The 22873-nt window shown below is 49.8% G+C and overlaps 1 protein-coding gene across 3 annotated transcripts in view; it reads right to left on the bottom strand.

Moving 5' to 3' along the window:
- Positions 1–22873, bottom strand: part of STAB1 (stabilin 1) — a 52326-nt gene that overhangs the window by 2628 nt on the left and 26825 nt on the right. For all 3 annotated transcript variants that reach the window (XM_046900195.1, XM_046900194.1, XM_046900193.1), the window contains 38 exons: positions 22527–22638; positions 21965–22148; positions 21620–21713; positions 20565–20723; positions 19674–19769; positions 19198–19293; positions 18542–18589; positions 17819–17949; positions 17365–17476; positions 17062–17139; positions 16603–16704; positions 16022–16129; positions 15365–15496; positions 15086–15214; positions 14566–14622; positions 13668–13754; positions 12359–12554; positions 11860–11955; positions 10986–11031; positions 9700–9779; positions 9242–9367; positions 8491–8564; positions 8059–8133; positions 7595–7714; positions 6612–6659; positions 6409–6492; positions 5457–5603; positions 5164–5301; positions 4505–4564; positions 4244–4420; positions 3517–3603; positions 2951–3097; positions 2723–2788; positions 2009–2234; positions 1426–1575; positions 841–945; positions 581–688; positions 278–471 (listed from right to left, as the gene is read on the bottom strand). In XM_046900195.1, the coding sequence (XP_046756151.1) occupies positions 278–471; positions 581–688; positions 841–945; positions 1426–1575; positions 2009–2234; positions 2723–2788; positions 2951–3097; positions 3517–3603; positions 4244–4420; positions 4505–4564; positions 5164–5301; positions 5457–5603; positions 6409–6492; positions 6612–6659; positions 7595–7714; positions 8059–8133; positions 8491–8564; positions 9242–9367; positions 9700–9779; positions 10986–11031; positions 11860–11955; positions 12359–12554; positions 13668–13754; positions 14566–14622; positions 15086–15214; positions 15365–15496; positions 16022–16129; positions 16603–16704; positions 17062–17139; positions 17365–17476; positions 17819–17949; positions 18542–18589; positions 19198–19293; positions 19674–19769; positions 20565–20723; positions 21620–21713; positions 21965–22148; positions 22527–22638 (4275 nt within the window). The remainder of the gene's footprint in view (positions 1–277; positions 472–580; positions 689–840; positions 946–1425; positions 1576–2008; positions 2235–2722; positions 2789–2950; positions 3098–3516; positions 3604–4243; positions 4421–4504; positions 4565–5163; positions 5302–5456; positions 5604–6408; positions 6493–6611; positions 6660–7594; positions 7715–8058; positions 8134–8490; positions 8565–9241; positions 9368–9699; positions 9780–10985; positions 11032–11859; positions 11956–12358; positions 12555–13667; positions 13755–14565; positions 14623–15085; positions 15215–15364; positions 15497–16021; positions 16130–16602; positions 16705–17061; positions 17140–17364; positions 17477–17818; positions 17950–18541; positions 18590–19197; positions 19294–19673; positions 19770–20564; positions 20724–21619; positions 21714–21964; positions 22149–22526; positions 22639–22873) is intronic.

Raw genomic sequence — 22873 nt, 5'->3', positions numbered from 1 at the left:
GTGGCACATGGTTCACAGGCCTGGCCCCACCTGCCCCACACTGAGCAGCTGTGTTCCTCTGCAGGTGGCCTTCACGGTCCCTGAAGGACCACCCAACAACCAACAGCCCTGAAATGCCATGGCTGTGGCAAACCCTGTGCCTGTTGGGCAGATGTGGGGGGAGAAATGGCCCGAGCACGACACCACTGGGAGCTTGCCCCCACTGTGCGGGCCTGAGTACAGTGGGTGTAGGGTCTGCATGGCAGGGATGCTGCCCCTGTCTGTGGGCTGTGCTCACCGGCCCGGTGCTGATGCAGTGTGCATGCTCGCTGCAGTCCCCATTCCTGCCATCTGCACAGTGGTCAATGGGCTCGCAGACGTAGCCGTCACCCCAGTACCCCGCAGCACAGGTGCAGGAGACGTTGACACCAAGCTGCGTGCAGGCAGCATGCGTGGCACAGCCACCGTTGTCCTGGCTACACATGTCAATGGCTGCATGGAAAATAGTGTTACCATCACTGGAGCACCGTTTTCCTGCCCTGTGCACCGCCCCCAGCATGACCTACCCCCCACGGAGCTGCCCTGACCCCACGGCCCCCACCTGTGCAGGCTCTGCCATCCCCTTCATAGTGCATGTCACATTCACAGAGGTTGCCAGCGCGGCAGGAGGCCTGGGGGTGGCACGGCGGTGAGCAGGTGGGCTTCACGGCTGAAACCAGAGTGCAGGTCAGAGAGCCATGGTGTGCCCCAAGGGGGCACGGCTGCCAGCCCCAGAGCCCCTCTGGAGGTTGGTTGGGGGGACGAGGCCACTGGGCCCAGCCGTGAGCCGCATGGGGAAGGTCAGGGGTTGGCAGCCCTCACCCAGACGGACTTCGCAGCGCTCTCCAGTCCAGCCCTCGGCACAGAAGCAAAAGCCATCGCCGTGCAGCCCTCCATTGCACACGCCATGCTCAGTGCAATTACACTCTGAGGGACAGGAACACCACTGTCACTGCTCTGCTGTGGTGGCAGGAAGGGCCACGGACAGCAGTGTGGCAGCGCACACCACACACGTCCCACTGCCTCCAGACCCAGCTGTCTGCTCCACACATTCCAACACAGGAGAGGACCACCCAAAGCCCCCATCGCTCGGCCCTATTCTGTTCCAGGGGACACATGAGCTCCTCTACTCAGGGCTCCTTTCCCTCCCTGTGCCAGATGCACCCCAGGATCTCTGCCCCACCAGGCTCCCAGCCTGACAAACCAGGAGGAACCACTGAACCCAGGGCCTTCTAGAAACCATGGCCAGAGCACCAGCTGGCCTGCAGCGAGCCCTGTACATCCCCTGCATGTCACTGCACTGGTGCAGGTGTTCCGCACTGATTCCTGTGCTCACCCAGCCAACCCCTCCATCCTGCAGCCACCTCTGCAGAGAGGCACTGTGCAGCCTCCCCGGGCTCCCCATACCTCGGCACTGGGGCCCATATCTGCCCGGTGCGCACAGCTCACAGCTGGTCCCGATGAAGGCCTGGCTGCAGTTGCACCGCCCCGAGCCACTGATACTGTCATCGCAGGTCCCACGGTTCCCACACGGCGCCTCAAGCCCCCCCGGGCAGGCTGCAGACAAGGACATCCACGAGGCTGTGGTGATGTGGGGCCCTACTCTGGGGCAGCGCCACTCACACAGAGGTGACACACACATGTATGGCATGCTTAGTGGCCTGGGACAGCCCAAGACCTTGGGATGGGGCTTGAGGAAGATGGTTGGTGTGTGTCCAGGCTGGCTCCTGCTGCCTACCCACACTGAGCCAGCCAGGAGCTGCTGTGTGGGAAGCACAGAGCCTGTAGCCATCTGTGGCCGTGTGCTGGCTGCAGAGGGACAAGCAATGCGACTGACCACAGCCCTCAGCTGCCCACGGCTCACCGGGGCTTTCTCCAAGGGAAGGGAATTCCCTGTTCCAACCTCACCACAGATCCCCATCCCAGATGGTGCTCTCTGCCTGGGCCGCCCTGCCCCGCAGCCACCAGGGATCCATGCACGCTGCCTTACCCTGGCAGTCGCGGCCATAGTGGTTCTTGCAGCACTGGGGGACCCACTGGGTGGAAATGCAGTTCCTCCTGCAGCCTCGTTTCAGAGGCCCCCTGGAAGAGAAGTGTCTTCTGAAAGGTTCCCACGGGGAGGAAGACCAGGATGGCCGCAATGGGTGGTTATGGCGAAACAGAAAAGTGTTCCTGAACAGTTGGTTTTCGAAATAGTGGCAGCCCCAGGTTCCCCCCTGTGAGGAAAGAGGCACAACACAGAGTTTGCCACATTGATCGCTGGACACCATGCCCCTTCTGCCTCACCTCGACCCTCCCGTGCCCGTTGTTCCCTCCCACAACCAGTAATGGAGGCTCCCTAGTGTGGGGTGGGCGACAAAGGAGCCATGGGGTGACAGAGCAGCAGTGTGGGAGATGCCAGGACACTGTTAACCGCCCCCCCCTGCAGCCAGGCAGAGCTCTCTGGCCCTGAGGCCCCTACAAGGCCCCCTGTGCTGCTCCAGGGATGGAGCTGGGCCCTTTTCCCACTGCCACCCACACAGGGACTGACCGGGCTGTGCTCCCCAAGCCCACACTGCTTGACCCACCCTGCTCCACCAAATGGCATGGCTGAGCCCAGAGCTCAGCACACACGTGTGTGCCTTCACTATGCTGCTAAAATGCACGGGGGGTGTTGTCAGCAGCCCTCAGCAGGCTGCCTCGGTGCCAAAGGTGGGAGCTTTACCCGTTGCACTGAGCCAGCAGGGCAGGGCGGCTCGAAGCCACAGGGTCCACAGCTCTCCATCGATCCCTGTGGAGGGAGAAAGAAACCCCACAGCCACTCAGCGTGGGTTCTGCTCCTCAGCTGCAGGGAGCTCTGCAAGGAGGAGCAGCGGGCTCCCAGCACCCCTCCTTGCTGACAAGGGTTCAGCAGACAGCACGGATCCTCATCGGCATCACCCCAAGTGCTCACCTTCAGCTCCACAGAGATGAACTCATCGCAGCGAGATCCCAGGTCTGGTGGCTCTAACAGCCTGTCTATGCCATAAGCAATGCCCCCATGGAATTCCATGTGCCTCTGGATGATCACAGCATCACCACTTCCCACCAGAAGCTCTCCCTGCCAAAGGAAGAAAGCACCTCATGATCCTGGCGCATCCCGCACCCTGGCTGCACCACCTGGTCATCATCCATTCTGGCTGCCACTTCTCAATCACCGCAAGGACAATGCACAACCTCCATGCTCATGTCCTTAACCCCCCAGATGCTGTTTATCACAGCCACGTCTCTTAAGAAATGGTCTGTCCAGGTCATGGCAGCAGCAGGTTGGTGCACCAATTGGGCTGTCACTGTGTGTATCTGCAGGGACCACGTGCCTCTGCCCTCTCCTGCTGGCTGGTCTCTGAGCCTGAGCCTGGCCGCAGCCATGGCAATGGGGCATCCCAACCTGTGGGCAGCCCCGCTCCATCTTCCCCTCCTGCTGGTGTACGAGCATCTGCTGCCCATGGCAAAGTGGGACCGAGCACCGCCTTCACGTACCACATGGGTTCTGCTGCAGCTGAACGAGACAGTGGAGCCATGCATGGTCCGTACGGACTTGACCTGGGGCATGTTACCAGCAACAATCTAAGAAGGAAAAATGATCAACATAGAATCACAGTCATACGATGGTTTGGGTTGGAAGGGACCTTTAAGATCACGTAGTTCCAGCCCCCTGCTATAGACTGGGACACCTCCCTCTAGCCCAGGTTGTTCACAGCCCCATCCAGCCTGGCCTTGAATGCCAGGAGAGACAGGCAAAGCTGACAGTTTGCATTTCAAAAACGAGTGCTGCCTGATGAGGGATAGGGCCAGAAGCCACACCAAGGAGGTGCGAAGTGGCAGCACACCATGCTGGTGTGGGAGGAATGCTGTAATGGTTAGTCCTGGTGTCCTGAGCAGTAAGGGACCAGTGTGTGTGCAGGCAGATCTGGCAGATGCATCATCCCCATAGAGAAGAGCTCCTGTGAGCCATGCGCTGGCAGTTGAGAGAGATGTGGCCTCCCTGCAGCTTGTGCAGGAAGGGTTCAGCTCAGCCACACTGCACCAGAGGTTTGTGATAGAGTGCCGCATATGCTCAAACAGGGCCTGGTCTTTCCAACACAGACGGTATGCAGCTGATATGCTGCATGTTCTACATGGCAAAATATTGGACAAGGTCGCTCTGGCGCAGCCATAGGCAGATGTGTGACCTGGGAGGCACCAGCCTACTTGCTGTTACATTTACCTTCGTGTCTCTGATCATGTGTGCCTTGAGGTAGGAGGCCAGCATGCCCCGGTGCTCCCTGTGGTACAGCCACTGCTGCCTTTTCTCCGGGAGAGCATTAAATGCAGCATCTGTAGGCCAGAGCATGGTGAAGGGTCTGTGCAGGGGGTTACTGATCAGCGGCAGCAGCTCCGCATCCTGTCCAAGACAAGAAGGGATATGAAAAAAAGTTCACAGGCCAAAATGGAATGCTCAGCAGCTCCCCAGGAGGCAAGGGCTCACCTTCAGCAACTTGCTATAAATGGTGTACCCAAAGGTCTCTGCTGCTTCTGTGATGTTCAGCTGCAGAGGGAATGAAAACTGTCACCAAGTGCTGCCAGGACTGGAGCCACCACGCCGATTTGTCCCCCCAGGCAGTTAACAGTCACAGCACATAAACACAATGCATTCATTTCCTTGTGGCCATGCCATGGATTTGGCCTTCCAAGTGCTGCAATGCAGCAGCCACTGCTTTTCTGATTCATGCAGGTCAGACTGCTATGGTGGGAGCTGGGATGGCTTTCACTGTGCTGTGCATAATGTGTTATTTACTGTAAAATCCAGCAGCTGTACACTGCTAGTGCTTGTTTTAGGAGTGTCAGAGAGACACTGGCATGCAGTCTTTGCACTGGAATAGGACTGTGATGGTTTGCACCAGAGATGAGCTTCCTCCCCACACTTTATACTGTTCTCTGATCATATTCTGTCCCAGATATCACTGTGCCACAAATGCTGTCACCTTCACAAGCCTGTGCTCAGACATCACCTGCACAGCTCGGAGCAGGAGGGAGCAGCGCTCATGGAGTGGGGAGAGGGCTTATCAGGGCAGCAGTGTCAGAGCTGCTGGGAGGAAGATCCCAGCCCTGTCTTCACCACAGCAGTTCTTTGGGCTTCAGACTTACCTGTGAGATCTGTGAGGAAATGTTACGGCTCACCAGGTCACTTGGAATGAGGATCTTGTTGATGAAATGAATGACCCCGTTCACACCGATGATGTCACTCATGACCACTTTGGCTTCATCATTGAGATAGATGCTATTCTGAGAGAGAAGGGATGCAATGAGGTGCTCCTGCAGGGCGCTGCCCTCTGAGCCATCCGTGGGCATTACTTGTTAGAACCACTGGGCCTTCAAGCGACAGCAAAAGTGACAACCTGTCAAGCGGGACAGGGAAGGGAATGGTGGCAGAAAACTACCTCTTTCTTGGTGATCTTTATTGTGTGGCCAGATAAAGATGTGAGGGACTCCTGGGCTTCCAGGTCACTCAACAGCAATTTCTGGCATCCCACCATGTGGTAGCGAAGCAGCTCCTGGAGGAGACCTCTGCTCTTCCACTCCTCAAACTACAGAAAGAAAACAGGAATGCTGGGGGCAATTTGCCTCTCCAGGGAGGCAGAGACTTAATGCAGAGACCTGGATTGCCCCAAGCCTTTCTGCTTGGCATGCCCCCCTGACTCATCCCTGCAGGAAAGCCGGCTCCCCCAAAACACAGTGAATGCTCACATCCATTCAGGAATGTGGGAAAATTTCAATCAACATCACAAAGGTTGCCTAACTGGAAAACGTATGAGTACGCTGTCCATGAGCAAGTAATGCCTGTGATACGCAGTTCCTGGGATTTGTTCCTTTACTGGGAGTATGGTGCATGGGAAAAAAGCTGGGACTTGAGGTGTAAAACTGCCCAACAGGACTTAGGGTGGTGGTGTTAGGATCTTCCATCGCGCCAACACCAAAAAGTTGCTGGTCGAGAACTGTCCAGTTCATGGGGTTGTGGATAAGGATATCTCCTCCCTTAGGTCTCCTCTTCTTGGGACTGGAGGGAAGAGGCCAATGGAGGTGGGACGGCAGGGTATGGGGCACAGGGCAGAACAACATAACAGATACTCTAAAGGCTTGCTGTTGGCAGCCCCTCATAGCCATGGGCAGCATCTCTGAGGACCATAAGACAAGGCCTCCAGCAAGCATTTCCTTACAGCAGGAGCCATGCCCAACCCTGCCCAGACTGGGAGCAGAGAGGCTTTAAAACCTCACACTGATGGAGAACGGAAGATGCATTTAATGCTCTTCAGTGCAGCCCCATTGCTTCAAGACACTGCAATGATTGGAGCTTGCCAAACCTGAGGGTGTGTGGGATGGGAGGACACTTACTGTTGTAGAGTTTCCTATGAAGTCTGCCCGTGGGACGAAGACAGTGAAAGGCCCTGCCCCACTGAGCTCCTTGTTTTTTTCTGCCTGTGGCAAGGAAGCATTTGTGGGACAGCAAACAGCAAACACAGTTCCAGTTAGCAAGACTCTTTGCAGAAAATACCAGGTGAAAGTTACAGACAGAGGTAAAGCTATTTGTCACTGACCAGTATCATCTTAAAGAACACAGATGCATCTTCTATCCTTGCGAGCTCCTTAAATAAAAAGAAACAGCTGGTGTTAGCAGAGCTCCTTCCAACCAGCCAGCACTATGACCTGCCCTTCCACTCCAAGTCACTCTTCCACTCTGGTAAGACACCAGTTCTCCTGACACCAGAGCCGCCTTGCCCTCCCTCCCTTATCAGCACTGTGGGCATGGAGGACATGGAGGTTACAAAGCAGGCAGTGACATCTGCCTGACCATTCACATGAGAGATGCTGCAAGACGAAGAGGGCAGGGACTGCTGAGGATGGAAAGCTGGCTGCTTCTGCAGGGATTGCTCACAGGGCACCTCAAGTGCTTCACAGAACATCCACTTTAACCTCAGTATGCTGCCACCAGCAGTTACTGTCCCATGTGGCAGACAGCAGTTTAGCAACGCAACCTCCTCTACACAACACAGCAGAGCGAGAGCACAAAACTGAGCCTCTCTCTTTTCTCCCATCTCTGTTGTGGATGTGACAACTGTTCATCTCTGACAGCTTTTCGTTTGCTTCTACCAAAAAGGTCACCAGTTTGCCCAAGCACAGCCACTGAGTTGGCAACAGAGCTGGAGAGAGTCCTGGCCATGCCTCCTTCTAGCCTGGATCCCACACGCTGGCATGGCCACCAGGGTCACCTGTCTTGACAGACTGGGAGAAGTGGATTTACCAGGGAAAGGTTTGCTTGTCGCATTTAGAAAACATGACATGATTGGAGGCATGGCCATGGCTGTCAACAGAACAGCAAGTGTGTTCACATCGTGGCTCCCTTTGGAGCAAGGTTGCTTTACTGTGATTGTCACCCCAAGTCAGAACCCCAAATCTACCTTCCCTCATACACCACGCACACACGGTGACATGACACTACAGACCTGCAGCTCGTGCTTGGAGGGAGGTTTGCTGTGGGGCAGGAGGCTTGAACACAAAAGATGCTGTGCATGTTTCTCACCTGATAAACTTTACCACGGCAGGTGAAGCCATCTCCAATGCTGTGCCAAGAGCAGGAACAGTTTCGAGTGCCAGGGCCTGTGTATTTGCAGAGCCCAAAGGGACTACAGCCTCCGTTGTTCTAGCAAGAAAAGTGAAAGGTTTACACCTCAAATTTTGAGCGCACTCCACAAAGGTGGATGCAGAGAAACAAGCCCACATGCCTTCCACTCTATGTCACTCTTCCTGCACTGCTTGTCCCAAAAGAGGGACACCCCATCCTAGTGCCATGTGGCTGAGATACTTGCAGGTCATTGTGAGAAGCAGTAGAAACCAAAGACTCCATGAGATTCCTTATGTGTGTAAAAAGGCAAGACAGCTGGCTCTAAACAAACAGGTTAACCCTGTCTTTGCTTTTAATTGTTGGGTAAAGGAGTGCTTCAAGGCTGTGACCTTCACCCCGGTAATAGGAAAATGCAGACGAACCTGTTCACACAAGTTGATGGGGTTGCACCGTCTCACACCATCCCCACTGTAACCAGGAAGACAGTTACAGGCAACCTGGAGGGAAAGCATGTGCTTCGTCTGAAACTTGGACCCAGCAAAGAAAACACACAATGGCTTAACTGGATGGAAAACATCTGCTGTAACATCTGTCCTACACTCCATTCCTTCATGAAGAAAGTCGTGTTTGTGTCAACAACTGTAACCTCAGACTACCTCCAACCTCTGGTCAACAGAAAGCATCTGCTTTCGAGGAAACAGCAGGCTTTTCACGTCCTTCCCAGGCAACTGTTCTTTGTGGAAGGCAATAATTACAACACCAGCATTGCCATAGAAAGGACAGTCTTTGGGAGAATGACACATCTGTGACAACTTCCATAGTAATGCTGCCCTGACATCCATCTTATTACTCACCTTCCCTGGGCCTGTTTTAACACACTCTGCGTTGGTGTGGCAATTCCCGCTGCTTTCAAGACAAAGATCAATTTCTGCAGCAAAACAATAAGGCCACATTATTGCTGAGGGCTGCCCAAGGCAGCTGAGAACTGGTGACCCGAAGAGGTATTGGTAAAGCGACAGGGAGGACCTTCCCAGCTTTGGAAACACCCTCATGGCAAAGTAACTTGCAAAAGCAAAGGAACAGGTAAGAAGTGCAAATTTGATTCTTGCCACACATGGATCTCTAAGTTGTGATAAACTTGCCCCCAGAGAATGCCACGTCCATCTGAGCATGCTTGGAAGGATAGAAGAGGGCTCCACTCTCCTGCAGCTCCAGCCTCACCTCAGAGCACCACAGAACATTGGTCAGCCAGTGAGACAGGTGCTGAGGGCAGCCAGGGCCCTCTGCGTGTCTCCGGGTGGCACTGTGCCAGGGCAGCAGTGACCACATCACACCTCAGGACCTGGGAAAATTCTGAGCACATCCCTGCAGGTACATATGTACTCACACAGAAATGTGTGCATGCACCCCAACAGAAGGCAGAAATGGTTGAATCAAGATCAGCCACTAATTACTGACTCTGAAATAATGTCTGCATGAACAGACAGAAAGAACAATCAAGTTATTTGGTGATTTGATCTGAAATGTTAGTGCTTTTTGCCTGAAATTCCCTTTTGCATGAGCCATGTCTTATCACCATCACCAACACATGAATTGAGAACTCACCCCTGCAGAGCGTCCCATCGCCAGCATAGCCTTCCTTGCAGACACAGGTTCTCTCTCCTGGGGACACTTTAGTACACACAGCATGTATGGAGCAGCCACCATGATCGATAGTGCATGGATCTATTTCTGTGATAGCAAACAAGAGAAGCAGAACCAATTTAGAGCATCTAGGGAAGATAAACAGAGCCAGCATGGCCAACAAGTATGGGGAGTGTGACATTTTAGGGAATCAAAGCATTCATATTACAGGAATTAATGGCCAAAACCACTATAGCTTTGTCACTCTTACTGTTATACCTGAACAAGTACAATTCACTCACGTGCATTTCTCTCTATAAGAAGTAGGAACTGCCCTGCTACACTTGCCTGTCTTTTTGTCTCTCTCTTGCAAAACCTTTGTATGTGTGCAGACTCTACAGATGTTTGCAAGCCTTAAATCTTGGCCACGTTTGACATACCTGTGCAGTGTGTCCCATTCCCTGTGTATCCGGCAGAGCAGAAACACATAGGTGGGGAATCCATGGAGGCATTCAGGCAGCTGAAACAAGACAGAGAAAAATAATCACTGAGGACATCTTCTGATTTGCTTGGTCAGTGGGAAACACACGACGCAAGCCTGGTATCTGCAAGCTAGCATTCAGTGACCAAAGGAGGAACATCAAATCATCAACCCCCAAGCATCACAGATAAGCAGCAAATGGAATCATCCTCAAAAGAGGATAAGTCCTGCTAATTCAAAAGGTCTTGAAGATCCCAAGACCCAAGAAGAGCATTTGAAGAAGAGATCCATCATCATGGCAGCATGACAGTGCTGTACCCAGTGCTCTTTATGGTCATGGAGAGGCACTGGAGTGCTCCAGCAAGTGGTGGGTGACAGCTGATTGGGTGGTCATTTTGGGACCCTGTAACCACCTGACTGCATCCAGAAATGAGCTTGTGGCCTTGGACAGTCACACAAAGAGCTGGAACAATGCTCCTGGGCACCATTGCTGGGTCTTGTTCATGTCAGCAAGAAGCCAAACAAATCAGCAGAGCTACACGTGGTGCTTTGCTCATCTATTGGACTGCGGGGAGGACTATAAGCTGGGACATGTCCAAAGAGAACCCTCTGCTCACTAGGGCCTGAATGGCAACTATCTGTTTTCACTCAGACCTATTGCCTAAATTCTGGGGCAGGTCTGAAAGAGGTTCCCATAAGCGACCTGGGACCACTGCAGAAGCTGGCCAAGGAGCTGGCACCCAGGTACAGGCTTCACATCCTGCCCAGACACATGCTTCAGCAAGATACCATGCAGGTGGTTGTGTCCCAGTGCCACAAAATGGGAGAGCAGGTAGTGAATGGAGAAGGTAGGATGTCCTTTGAACAAGATCTCCTTTGAAACTCATCAGCCCACAGAATTTCTTCGTGGGGGCAAGAGAGACAGAGAGAGCTTGTAAGTGACTTGTTGTGCTGCATGGCTAAGGGCAGACTTGGAGCTGCTTGGAGTCTCTGCTGTCTCTCATCTGCACACATGGAATCCATTTGGAAAAATTTTATTTTCCAACAAACAAAACTGTAAGGGAAAGCGGATGGGTCTTAGCACCAAAAAGACCGAAGAATGAAACTGACATTTATGCACCATAAAAGAGCAGAAACTGTCTCCAAGCCCTCTTGTGATGCCTGACACACAGAATCACTCTTCTATAAGGCAAAACTAAGCACAGAATGGGTCTCAGAATGACCCAGCCCCATGGCTGTACTTACTTAGCCATCTGATGGCAAGTGCCATTGCATAAGTCCACCTCAATTCCTGCAAGAAAAAACACAAACATGACTTGGCATTTTCAGTACAGCACTCGCTGAGGATGTTTCTGCCATCTACAGCAAAGCTCCTTCCAAACATTCTGCCTGCCATGCTTGTGATCAGTGATGGGGCCTCAGAACTGCTAGGAGTGAAGCAAGGAATGAAATCCTGTTATTCCATTCATACCGAGACCTTTGCGTGAGCTCCATTCAAAGTAAAACATGGTTTTGTTCTACATTTAGATGAACAGGACAGCTCTACTCAGTTTCCATTTCTAAACATTCCTCAAACATTTTATATCACGCTCAAGTTTTGAGTACACACTCAAGCTCATGGTGCAAACCTTTAAAATCCCACAGGATTTAGGGAGTCATGTTCCCCCCTACCCCAGTGATAATCATGACCCCAAGTCCCAGAACAACCATCTTTGACCTACTACTACCACACACAGTGATGGATTCAGTGAGAACTGTAGACCATTGGCTGAGCTCACCTAGACCAATGAGCCCATGAGCAATCCAGCAGACACACTGGGGCACTTTGGAAGTTTCAAATCAAGCACTGCCACTTTCTTAGGCAAGTAACAGGAGTCATGGCCAACCCAGAACAAATAACGTTAGAGCTCATGTGCTGCTGGGGAAACCACACCACAGATGTGGTTCATGTGCAAGAATGAGTTAGTACACTCTGATAAACATTCTGGGGGATGTAAGCACACACAACTGTGGTCATCTTGTTCAGCTAACAGAATTGCTCTAGCAGCTAAGGAGGATTACTCTGATTTCTCTGTCAAAACAGCAGTGTTACACCACAAGCCCCACCACATTCACGTACTTTCTTGGCAGGTTGGGCCCTTCCACCCAGGAAAGCAATCACAGCTCCCATCTCCTTGCAGTCCATCGTTGCATATGCCATTGTCACAGGCACATTCTGTGGGGTAAGAATAGATGCTCATCATTGTCAAACCAACCAGGTCTCCAAAGCAGAATCTCACTGCCATTTCAGTGTCTGCTCTATTCTTAATCCAATGCCTCTAGCTGCCATACAGAAAATGTTACAGGAGCATTGGCTCTTGTTCCTTCACTGCCAGATCCCAGTGCCCAGGAGCAGACCATCTCTACTCCCTGCAGTTTGGGAAGCAACAGGCTGAGCAGCAGAGCAGTGGTTACTCCTTCAAGGATGAAAATGGGGCCACAAGTCGTTGACCACAAGCACTCATTCCCACAACCCTTCCTTGGTGGCCCACCCGCTGTGGGCCTGTTTCAGAGGTTGTGGGTCCGCTTTTCTCCCCTTGTGAACAGAACACGAGCTGCAAAATAGCCATCGCTGTCACCTGATTTGCAGTCAGCTCCATACCGGCCCACTTCACACATTTCACAAGCAGTGCCATGGAAACCTTCCAGACATTGGCACTCTCCGCTGCCCTCGATGCCGTCCAGGCATTCCCCATTCCCGGAGCACCACTGGCCTGGCTTTCCTGGGCACATCTCACACATGTGTCCGTAGTAGCCGGGGCAGCAGACAGACTTCTGGGAACCAACAAAAGCAGGTTGGGGTGAGCTGTCTGATGCAGCACAGATGAAGTAGCAAAAGCATGTCCTCCAGGCTCATGGCTTTATTGTGGAAGATACTCTGCTCCTTTAACTATGCAACAGACATCAGTTCTGACAAATAAGTGAGAAGAGCAGCTGTATGTAGGTAGGTCAGAGTGACACCCTCCTGGAACAGGGCTCTCAGCTGCCCAGACCTCACGTAAAGGATGTGTACGGCTGCTTGAGCAGTGCTGGTCATTTGGTGACACAAACATTTTGCTCCATGCCCATCCAGCTTATCTCCTGCCTGCGTCCCCTGTGTCCCATCAGTGTGATACTCCACTGAGCAGAGAGAGGCTCTGCCAGAGAGCGCTTTGGTTCAGAAGCCTCATTTCACTGCTTTCTCTCTGCATTCACCCACAGAGGGAGGCAACCATGATGGGACCTAGTTGGATAATATAGGTGAAGAGAAACATAATTCAGGGAAGAGAGGCAGAAGTGCCCAAAGGGGGTTGGGATAACTGAAGGGAAGCCTGTGGGCATGGTATTTCCAACTGCCTCTGTCCCTTCCCAGTTTTCCATTCCCACCAAACTTCCCAGGGAGATGTTTCAACAGCCAAGAGGGGTCAAATTCACACAAGCCTTTCTTTTACCATTTCCTCTTTAGGAATTTTCTCCCAGGCTGTGTTTTTACAGAACTGGTGAGGGCACAGTGATGGTGAGACCTCACTTTGGTTTGGCTCCAATTAGTCATCAGTTGTTCAGAAGCACACATGCACAAGTGAAATACCACCAGTCATGCCTCATTTCCTTAGGAAATCTGACTATAAACATTCAACTCCTTCTCTTCCTCTACAGCAAAACCCAAGGTAACAATGCCAGAGCAGCAGACCACAATCCCTCACTGCGCAGACATTTCCGTTAGTTTTTTCCTCCGGTGCCCTCTATCTCCAGGACAAGGAGCAATGCCCAGACGAGCCCGGTCTCAGCTGTGCAATGGCACACGTTCAGCCAGGATGTCGGTTCAGCACAGGCTGTGTCTCCACAGCCGTGTTTCTAATGCCCTACTCGCTTTTGTCACAGTGAATCCAAACCAAATGTTTTTCTTACCAGAGAAACTTTTGCACAGATGAAATGGCAACCAGTGTCCCCAGAGCGCAGTTCACAGCGAGGGAGATTCTTGCTTCCTGGAAATTCCTGCCAACATAATTAACATAGATACAGATAGCAGACACTGCAGTACTCAGACAGACTGTATACGTTCTGATGCACACAGCAGTGCTCCTGTTTAACAGAGGAATGAAGCTTTTTACCCTCCAGAAACAGCCCTAAAATCTGGATATCATGGGATGAGAGCAGTGAGCCATCTCTGGGCCTGGCGTGAGGTTGCCCACACGGCCTGCCTCATTACCTGACAGATCTGTGGTATGCGTGTCAACATGAATACTGAGAAAAAGTAGTTGGCAAATTTTTGGCATAGAGTAGTGAAGCCTAAAAAAAAATCAGACGTGGCTGCTAGGCAATTCACAGCCAGCAGAGAGATGAAATGGTGATGGTGTTCCTCTCTGACAGTGTCACTCACTCACAAACAAGCTGCAGCTACAACCAGCCAGTCTCCATGAACACATCCATGGTCTGGGCTAGGAAACTGCTATTGACACACCTATCCTTGGTGATAATGTCCAAAGAGGAAGAGATCAAAGAAGAAATCTGATTGTTGTCCCTACCAGGGGAAACTCTCCACACTGCTGCTTTGAAGCAGTCCTAAAATTCAAGCAAAGGCTCAGTGCCACCCCTGTAAGGAGTCTCACGGTTCACATTTGTGTTTTTCCTGCATAAAATTCCCTTGGTTTCTGCTTTCTCTTGCAAGCTTTGCTTATTAACAAGCAACGAAGGACTCAAGGACAGAATTTTTCAGGTAATAAGATGACATCTGTAGAGTTATAAAAGGACATCAATGCACTATCAGCAAACAGTCTGTGAGACTCCACATGAAACAAAGACTCACCACAAGAACTGATCCTGGAGGACACTTGATCCCCTTCTCACATTTGCCGCACCTTGACTAGGGCACAGAGAACAGGACAAGTCACACGTGTGCCCTCTACCCGTGTAGCACCAAGACACTACTTGTGGACTACAAATGGTGCTGTACAGGCTGCTGGCCGGGACAAAGATGCTTTGATCTCCATGACTCAAAACACTGAAAGAAGAAAAATCACAGTGCCTGTTCCCCAGCTCCTGGCTACTGTCAAAGGCTCCACACAAGGTCTTATTTCTGCCCTCTGGCAATGAGACTGTACCACTAAACAAAGCAGAAAAGATAATACATTATCCCCCTCCTGATCCTCTCAGCTGAGGTAGGGCTTTCTGCAAGCCTGAAGTTCCTGCATGCAGGTCTGCCTCAGTCTGACCCTACAATCTTCAGATGGCCAAAAGCCACAAGATAGATGGAGGCTGGACTTTGGTCATGACTCCCATGCATTTTGTAGGGGAACTGTTGCCAGCAAACTGGAAATCATCATTACCTTTTGTATAGTGGTGGTATTGGCAGTGCAACGATTCTTCTGTATCTGGAGGACCTGTGAAACCCCGATTAGTATGCCATTCCTCGTCTCAAAGAGTTTTCCATCCAAAGGAATATTATTGACAAACTTCTGCAAAGGAGAAGGAAAGGGCTGTGATGATAACTTCGAACTCTTTTGCATGGATTGCCTGATGACTGACAGACAGACACAGTCTGGAACTATAAGAGTGTCCAAAACAGATATGGGTGCGTCAGAGACAGAACAGTCTTCCCTCCTTACCTGGGTGCTGTTTTGATAAAACATTAACCAGTAGGAGAGCCCTAACATGCTGTTCTTATGGACTCCACTTCTCAAATCTGCCGGCAAGAGTTTCTCTCCCAGTACAATGTGGAACTGCACTGTCTCATTGTCCTAAATCCACAAAATGAAATAAATAAAAAATCAAATGATAGGACTCTTGACTTCCTAGATTACAGTTCAGTCAAAGGTATCCTTTGCATCCTAAGCATTCTCTAGTAGCTAATTAAGTCCACAGAGCATAGTAACTACTGATCACACAAGGACTGATCACACCTTGATGGCTCTTTCACTGGATGAAGCCACAAAAGTTTTTTGGAGCCTTTCAAAAGGTTCTAAATTGGCACATACATACCACGGCCAGCCAGAATGCAGAATATCTTCTGCCACCCATCATATGCAAATTTAGTCATAAATTTGCATTTGGAGTTCCAGTAGACTTTTCACATCCCATTGTAACATCACAGGAAACCCACCCCCTCATTTTTCTCTGCCACATTTCTCCTAGCTTATGGCATCAGATACTCTCCTCCTCTCCATACTCAAATCTTTCTGAGCTCAAGTTTATGATCTGATAATACATATGACCCTGTAAATATCGCAGTACGTGTTGGGGCTGCAAGCAAGCAGTGAGCTTACCAACTGTGTCACATTGGCAGCACGGCAGTACTCCTCGATGGAATTATTTCCAGGAACAAAGACTGTGTATTTTTCAGAGGACTCGATTTTTCCAATGAGCTGGTATTGCTAAAAAAGGCCACACATTGATATTAGCAGCTACACCTGTACTTACTGAAGCCAGACTGCATGTGAAATCAATTACAAAGGCAGTAGCGCTAGAGGAAATGCTTGAAAAATGGGGATACAACTTCTGTACAGTCACGTGTGTCTAACTGCTTGCTCCCGGGGCTAACCTAGGCACAGTTCCTTGATTATTAACAACCCTACCTCTTTCTCTAGGTTTCTTTGCCTCCTACAATCATATGATTGCCTGCAGCAGATTGGTCATCTTCCATTGTAATAAGATGATATAGGGACCTATCTGTAAGTATACAGTCCTGTGGCTGCTGAAAAGATCTTCCCTAGAAGATCACTTTGGGATGGTGGGAAACAGATGGTCTTCCTTTACTCACCAGTTGGTCAAAGTTTAGGCCCACCTGCAAAGGGTAAGTTGGGCACCTGCTAACATCTGTTCTGACAACCACAACAGAGCTGCTTACCTCTAGCAGCTTCTTGAATGTGCTGAATGAGGCAACTGCATCGAGCTGTTTCTGCAGCCCTGGTGGAATGGGTGGGACATCTCCTAAAGGTGGCAACAAAACCTGCAGAAAAAAAAACAAGCTCATCAGCAAGTTCGCACAAGAGAGTCTGAGGGAAATAATTTCTGCCCTGATTGCAAGAATAGCAAGTAGAAGTGGCCTCATTTTGCACAATTCTGCAAGTCTTAGCCCTTCTTCTATAAGCCAAGAGAAGAGGAACTCCCTTCCCACTTATCCCAGAGATATATACTTAAAACAGCAGTATACAGGAAACATCTGTCAGGACCTTGTGACAATCAAGTGTATTTTTGTCATTATTGTTCTTTCTAACTGTCCATGTATATATTATTCCTCCATCTCAGATGTTGCCAACACCAACTTGCTACAAATGCACTTCCAGTGTGACATATACCAACATACCTTGCTGAGTATATGAATGATGCCATTGCTGGCAGGGATGTTACTGACAACAAGACTTGCATTCTGAATGGTGAATACCTGCAAAATTATCAGAGAGAGAAGCAGAAGCATCAGAAATCACCAGGCACGTGCAAACCAGACACACATTGTTCAAGGCTGCGCACAATTAATCTGGGTGCAGTTTTCAGAAGATTCCCCTGTTGGAATCCACCAGTGACCCAGCTAGGTTCTCCACTGGTTACAGCAGTTCTTGAGAGGTTTAATTTGATGCTGGCATATGCTCATTATAGAAGAAACTCTTACACCGCTCTCAGTGTTTATCTGCCATCTGGTCCGTGGGTTGAGGGTGGGTAATTCTGGCCTGTCGTACTTTTTGAGCTTTTCATCAGTGAAGACACCTTCAAGAAAGTGGGCCCTGAAGGGAATGCAGGCAGATAAAACATGGAGATCAGGTCATCTCACCTAACATTCACGTATCTCTCATACGAAGTAGGTAAGCATGTGGTGAGAATGACAAGGAATTACTTGGCCTTACACATCCTTATGACAGGGAAAATCTCTCCCTGCACATACACGAAAAATAAATCCACTTCCAATTGCCTGAGCTCTGTTACAGTCCAAATACCTACTATATTATTTGCCCGCTGTACATTTAACCATGTTTCTGTGTTTATCTCTCCATAACTCTTTACAGAGCACATACAATTTTCTTACTGTTGTCAGGCATAGGAATGCAAAGGCAGGACTCTCCTCGTACCTGACTAGAAATGGCAGCATGTAGGGGGTCAGCCAGAAATCTTTCTCACTGCTGTTCAAGCTTTTGATAGCTTCCTCTGATGGCACCAGGACAGTGACATTGGTTCCTGCTGGGATGCTGAAGAGAGATTTCTGTTGTCGAAAGCACAAAGATGAACAAATAAGACATGCCTGTGCCACATCTGTTCCATAAAACATATCCCACAGCCACCCTGCTTTTGCAGTCCTGGGGGATGGACATGCAGAAAGACAGTGTTTGCAGAGCAGGCCCTCCTGCCATGTGGTATGAGTGCTGTTGGCAATCAGATGGGAGTTCAGTCAAAACACCTGACACCTGTTTGCCAAGGGGAATTCTGCAGCTTTAAGCTCTACTTTCACATTTCAATTACTTTTCAAATCCCTTCAGTCAAATCCATAAATTCTTTCTGAACACTGAGCATCACTTTCAGAGGAGGGACTGAAAATATCCCTAGCAAAAGCCGTGCACGCAGCCGAACAAAGGTTCAGTGAGACGCCATATATCACTGCATGTTTCCACAGCCTTGCTCCATCATAAAATCCAAAGTTTTCTACATGCTACACGGTAATAATTTCACCTTCACTGTTGTTTTGTTTTTCTCCAATGAAAAGGAAGACTGGAGTTGCTCTTCCTATAACAACAGTGTTCACAGTGACTTCACTTCTACAGAACTTACCCACGTGGGCATCCCATGGCCGTTCTTACCTTAACCCAACCATAGAAGCCTGCAAAGTGGGAACTCCCGGCCAGCTCCTTTCAAAGAGAAACAACAGAAGGGTTACCTACACCGAGTACCAGAGCTGCAGGACTGGGAGTCCCAGGATGGGGGACAGGAGCCCATCCGTCAGTAGTGACTTTGGCATTCCTTTCTCACCTCACAACCTTAACTGCGCCTTGTATCGTGGGAAGGAATAGGTGCTCCTAAAGCCAAACCCTAGCCATTAAAAATATGTGTATTCTACCCATTGAAAAATATATATTACTAAATAAGTAAGTTATTTTCAAGTTGTCTGCAATTGCTGCTGTTTACCAGGGTTGGGGACTGAATCCACAATGGACTTTGATACTTCTAATAGCAGAAAATTGGTCTAGCTAACTCTGACCTGAAAAATTTTCCAAGCAATAGAGAGTATTGCACAGGACAGACAGGGGTGAAACAGCCTGGGAAGTACTGCCAATGATTTATTGAACACATCAGCCTTGGTACCACTGGTGTCTCTGTGGTCTTGAGCAAAAATAAACTGTGCTGTCTGGTGCTGGGAGAAGTCAGCTCAGGTAACAGAGAAAAGGAGAGGGAGAGGGGAGGGAAAGCCATTTCTCACCGACCTCAAAAAGACCTCTGATATTTTTTCTTTACTCACTTTCAGAACATCCCCATAGCATGTCATGCCATCTCCAACATAGCCTTCAGGGCAGGCACAAGACCTCTCCCCTCCTCCAAGGGGTACACAAATGGCCTGAAAACACAACAGAAGGAGAGATTGGAGAGCAAACACAGGTTATGCAGCGTTATACTGACCCAGGAATCAAACACTGGCCTCCCACACCTGGGCTAAAGGAGGACACACAAACATATTCCTCCTGCTGCCTTTACATGCCACTGAGTTTATACTTTATGCAGCAAGGCCTAGTTGATTGCTTTGGGTCGTGTGAACTCACAAAAATCGGAGGATCTCCCTAGGTAGATCAGAGATCAAATCTTTATAACACCTCAGAGGCATGCCAGTAGTATGATGCAACATCAACTTCTGCAATACTCTGGATGCCATGGCTGGAAACAGCTGTAACAGGGAACAGAGGAACCTTCACTGCCATGCTAGCCTCTTCAGCAACTCACCAGGTCATGGCAGCCACCGTTGTCCATGAGGCATGGGTTGATTGCATCGCAGTTGTGGCCATCGCCAGCATAACCTCTCTTACAGACACACTTACTCTGCAGGAAAGAAATATTTCAGATCTATCAGAGCATCTTCATTTGCAACCCAAAATAGTTATTAGGCAGCAAAATCTATTCTTAATCGATTTTCCCAAGTTTTCTTCCTCAAGAGCTGAAAATGCAGATATAGTTCCTTAGCAAGGCATCATACTCTACTACAGCACGCATGCTGCATGGTTACTCAAGTGCATTGATCTGTTGCACTGCTTGGCAGTGAGAGGGACACCTGGGAACAACAGTTTTCACCTGTTTCCAGATTTTCAGAGAACAGCACAGAAGCTGTGCTCTGCTGAAGGTCTGGCACGTTTTCTGAGCCTGTAGTCCAATGCTCCCTTTGCTCAGTGGGGAAAAGTAGCAACCACCCTGAGAAACCACCTCTCCCACACAACTTCCTCAAACCTCAAGATGCCCCAGGTCTCAGCCTGGCTTCCTTCACCGGCTATCCAAACAGTCATGTGTGATTTTCTGTACATCTTAGCACTGTCCAGAGACAATGCTGTGATCCGGGAACAAGTTGGGCACAGCAACCACTGCCTTGTTATGAAGTTGTAGTCTCTTCCCTTAGCAGCACAGAAGTATCAGAGTAGTGCAGCAGCCTCAAACATACCAGTGCCCCCCCCCCCCCCCCCCCCACACACACAAGTACCCTGTGAGGGCCTAGCAGAAGCTGGTGTTTCTGGAAGCAATCAAGCAGGTTTTGCTGCTGGCCAGCCCAGTTTCTATCTTCAGCAATCCCACAGAGCAGCTTAGGAAACATACATCCATCATCAGTCTGCTTAGCATAGCCCATACCTGACCAGGGCCGATATAAATGCAGTCGGCATGGATGTGACAGTTCCCTCTGCTCTCCTGCATGCAGTTGTCTATAGCCACACAGGCCTTCCCATCTCCAGTCCAGCCCACGTTGCACTGGCAGGTGGCATTGCCAGGGCCAGTACTGGTGCACAGGGCCTGCAGGAGAAGGGAGAGAAAAGCATTACACTCAGCAGAGGAGAGGAAGGAGTGCTGTGCAAATGCAGAGACAAATCTCTTTCATCAGACTGAGGAGAGTTTCTGAATGATCAGCTCTGATTGCAGCACTGGGGATGGGGGCTGGAACCATCTGATCCAGAAATGGCCTACAGGATACCATCATAGTGATCCTGGAAACATTCCATGTTTTCAGAAAGGTGGACACTTGTGTTTAAGGTGGCTCAGAGCTCCTGGGGCATTCCCTGCCATCCCATGAGGCTCTTCTATCACAGAAAAAATATTCCCTGAAGAGGAGGAGCACCGTTTTCTGCATGGACATGGAGGCAACAATGGCTTCAGCTTTCTATCTGCAAAGATTTACTGTGTACCCAGAGCCATCCTATTTCCTTCTATGCATTCCTCTTACTGAGGGATCGAAATCACAATGAGATCTGACCATTTGGTGGTTGTTTCCATTGTGCAGAACCACAATTCTGCACTCTGCACAGAACCGCAGCTCTTTACTAAGGATGATTAGGGAGTTTTGGAGGTTACTAGAAATACAAGTTGGAACTCACAGCCAAGCTACAGACTGAACACATATTAAGAGAGCACAAGGAGAAAGGGAATGCAAAACAAAAACCGGTGCAGCTTATCTCTGTGGTTGCCAAAACATGTGGGTAACCAGCCAACTCCTCCCTGGGCCGTTTCATTTGGCCATCAACCAAATGACTGACATCCTTACAGTGACTGTCTTGAGGTAGCTGTTACTACGCCCACCTTACAGATAAGGAAAGATAGGCACAAGACCAGTGCCCAACAAATCTGAGTCCTGGGTCCCTGTTCTGACTGTTCAGTGCTCTTTCTGCACACTTCGATAGTCCAACCCCACTTACATTCGGGGAACAGCCTCCTCGTTCTGGCTGGCTGCACAGATCAATGGGCTGGCAGGAAAACCCATCACCTTCATATCCATCCATGCAGATACACCTTAAAAATGTCAGCACAAAAGATAGTACAACCTCTTCTTAAGACAGCAGGGAGCAAAACGACAGTTTGAGCCTTGCAAGCAAGCAAGAGCCTGATCTCTAATGTCGCAGGTTGGCTGCATCACTTGAGCAATTCTGTGCAACAGGTACACAGAGATACATGCACAGCTGCAGGGTTGGCAGCCTCACAGCCAGTGTATGTCTATACAGTGACAACAGGCCCACCTAAATGCGTGTGCCAGAAAGACTGACCTTGCTGTGTCATTGAGGCTGCAGACAGCATTCTGATGGCAGTACTGGGACAGCCCACTTGGGCCACAATTCTTGGAGGTCCTGTCACAGAACTTCCCAGTATAGCCTTCCTTGCAGGACCAGGACTGACACACACCCCCACTGCCAGGCCTGTTGTCACACACACCATGGACACAGCCACAATCTGTCAAGGGTATGGAGAAAGATCAGTAACTGTCAAAGGTCCTGAAGCCACCACACCAGTGGCATTTTGTAGATTCCCATCTTTCCTTCACAATCTCTTGTGACATCAAATGATCACCCCAGTTCTTAACAGATGGGTGCCAGGTGAGAGACATCCATCCAAATATGTGCACCTACATTTGTCCAGTTTCCAAGACCTGTATTACCACTGTCATATTAGCCATGTTTTCTCTACTGCTGTTTGATGAGGTACTTGCAATGACATTTCCATCATTTCTTTCACAGTGCTGGTCCTGCATGAAGGGGACCCTGGACACACAAACCCGCTCTTTGCCTTTGCCCTACATTTTCCTCTAATCTCTCTCTCATAATTACCAACCTTCATCGCAGTTCTCGCCATGTTTGTTTGGGTTTGAACAGATGTGGCAGGCTATTCCTTTGAAACCTTCAAAACACTGGCAGTTGCCATTCCCATCTATGCCATCGCTGCACTGGAAAGACACAAAATGCAAAAGACAAGGAAACTCAGCGAATGAAGGCAAAGCCAAGGTACTGATATTTATCAAAAGCACTTCTGACAGCTGCAGTAAAAAACAGGACTTTTGAAGAGCGGTGGTAGTAATACAGAATCCCACTTAGTGCTGTCTGCAAAAGCCACAACATGATTCACATTAGAGCTGAGGAGCTAATGCCCACTGATGAGTACATGCCATCCTCCTTGGATGT

The sequence above is a fragment of the Gallus gallus genome, chromosome 12 (assembly GCF_016699485.2).
Source record: "Gallus gallus isolate bGalGal1 chromosome 12, bGalGal1.mat.broiler.GRCg7b, whole genome shotgun sequence".
Lineage (NCBI taxonomy): Eukaryota > Metazoa > Chordata > Aves > Galliformes > Phasianidae > Gallus > Gallus gallus.
This window is presented reverse-complemented; position numbering and strand designations above follow the sequence as displayed.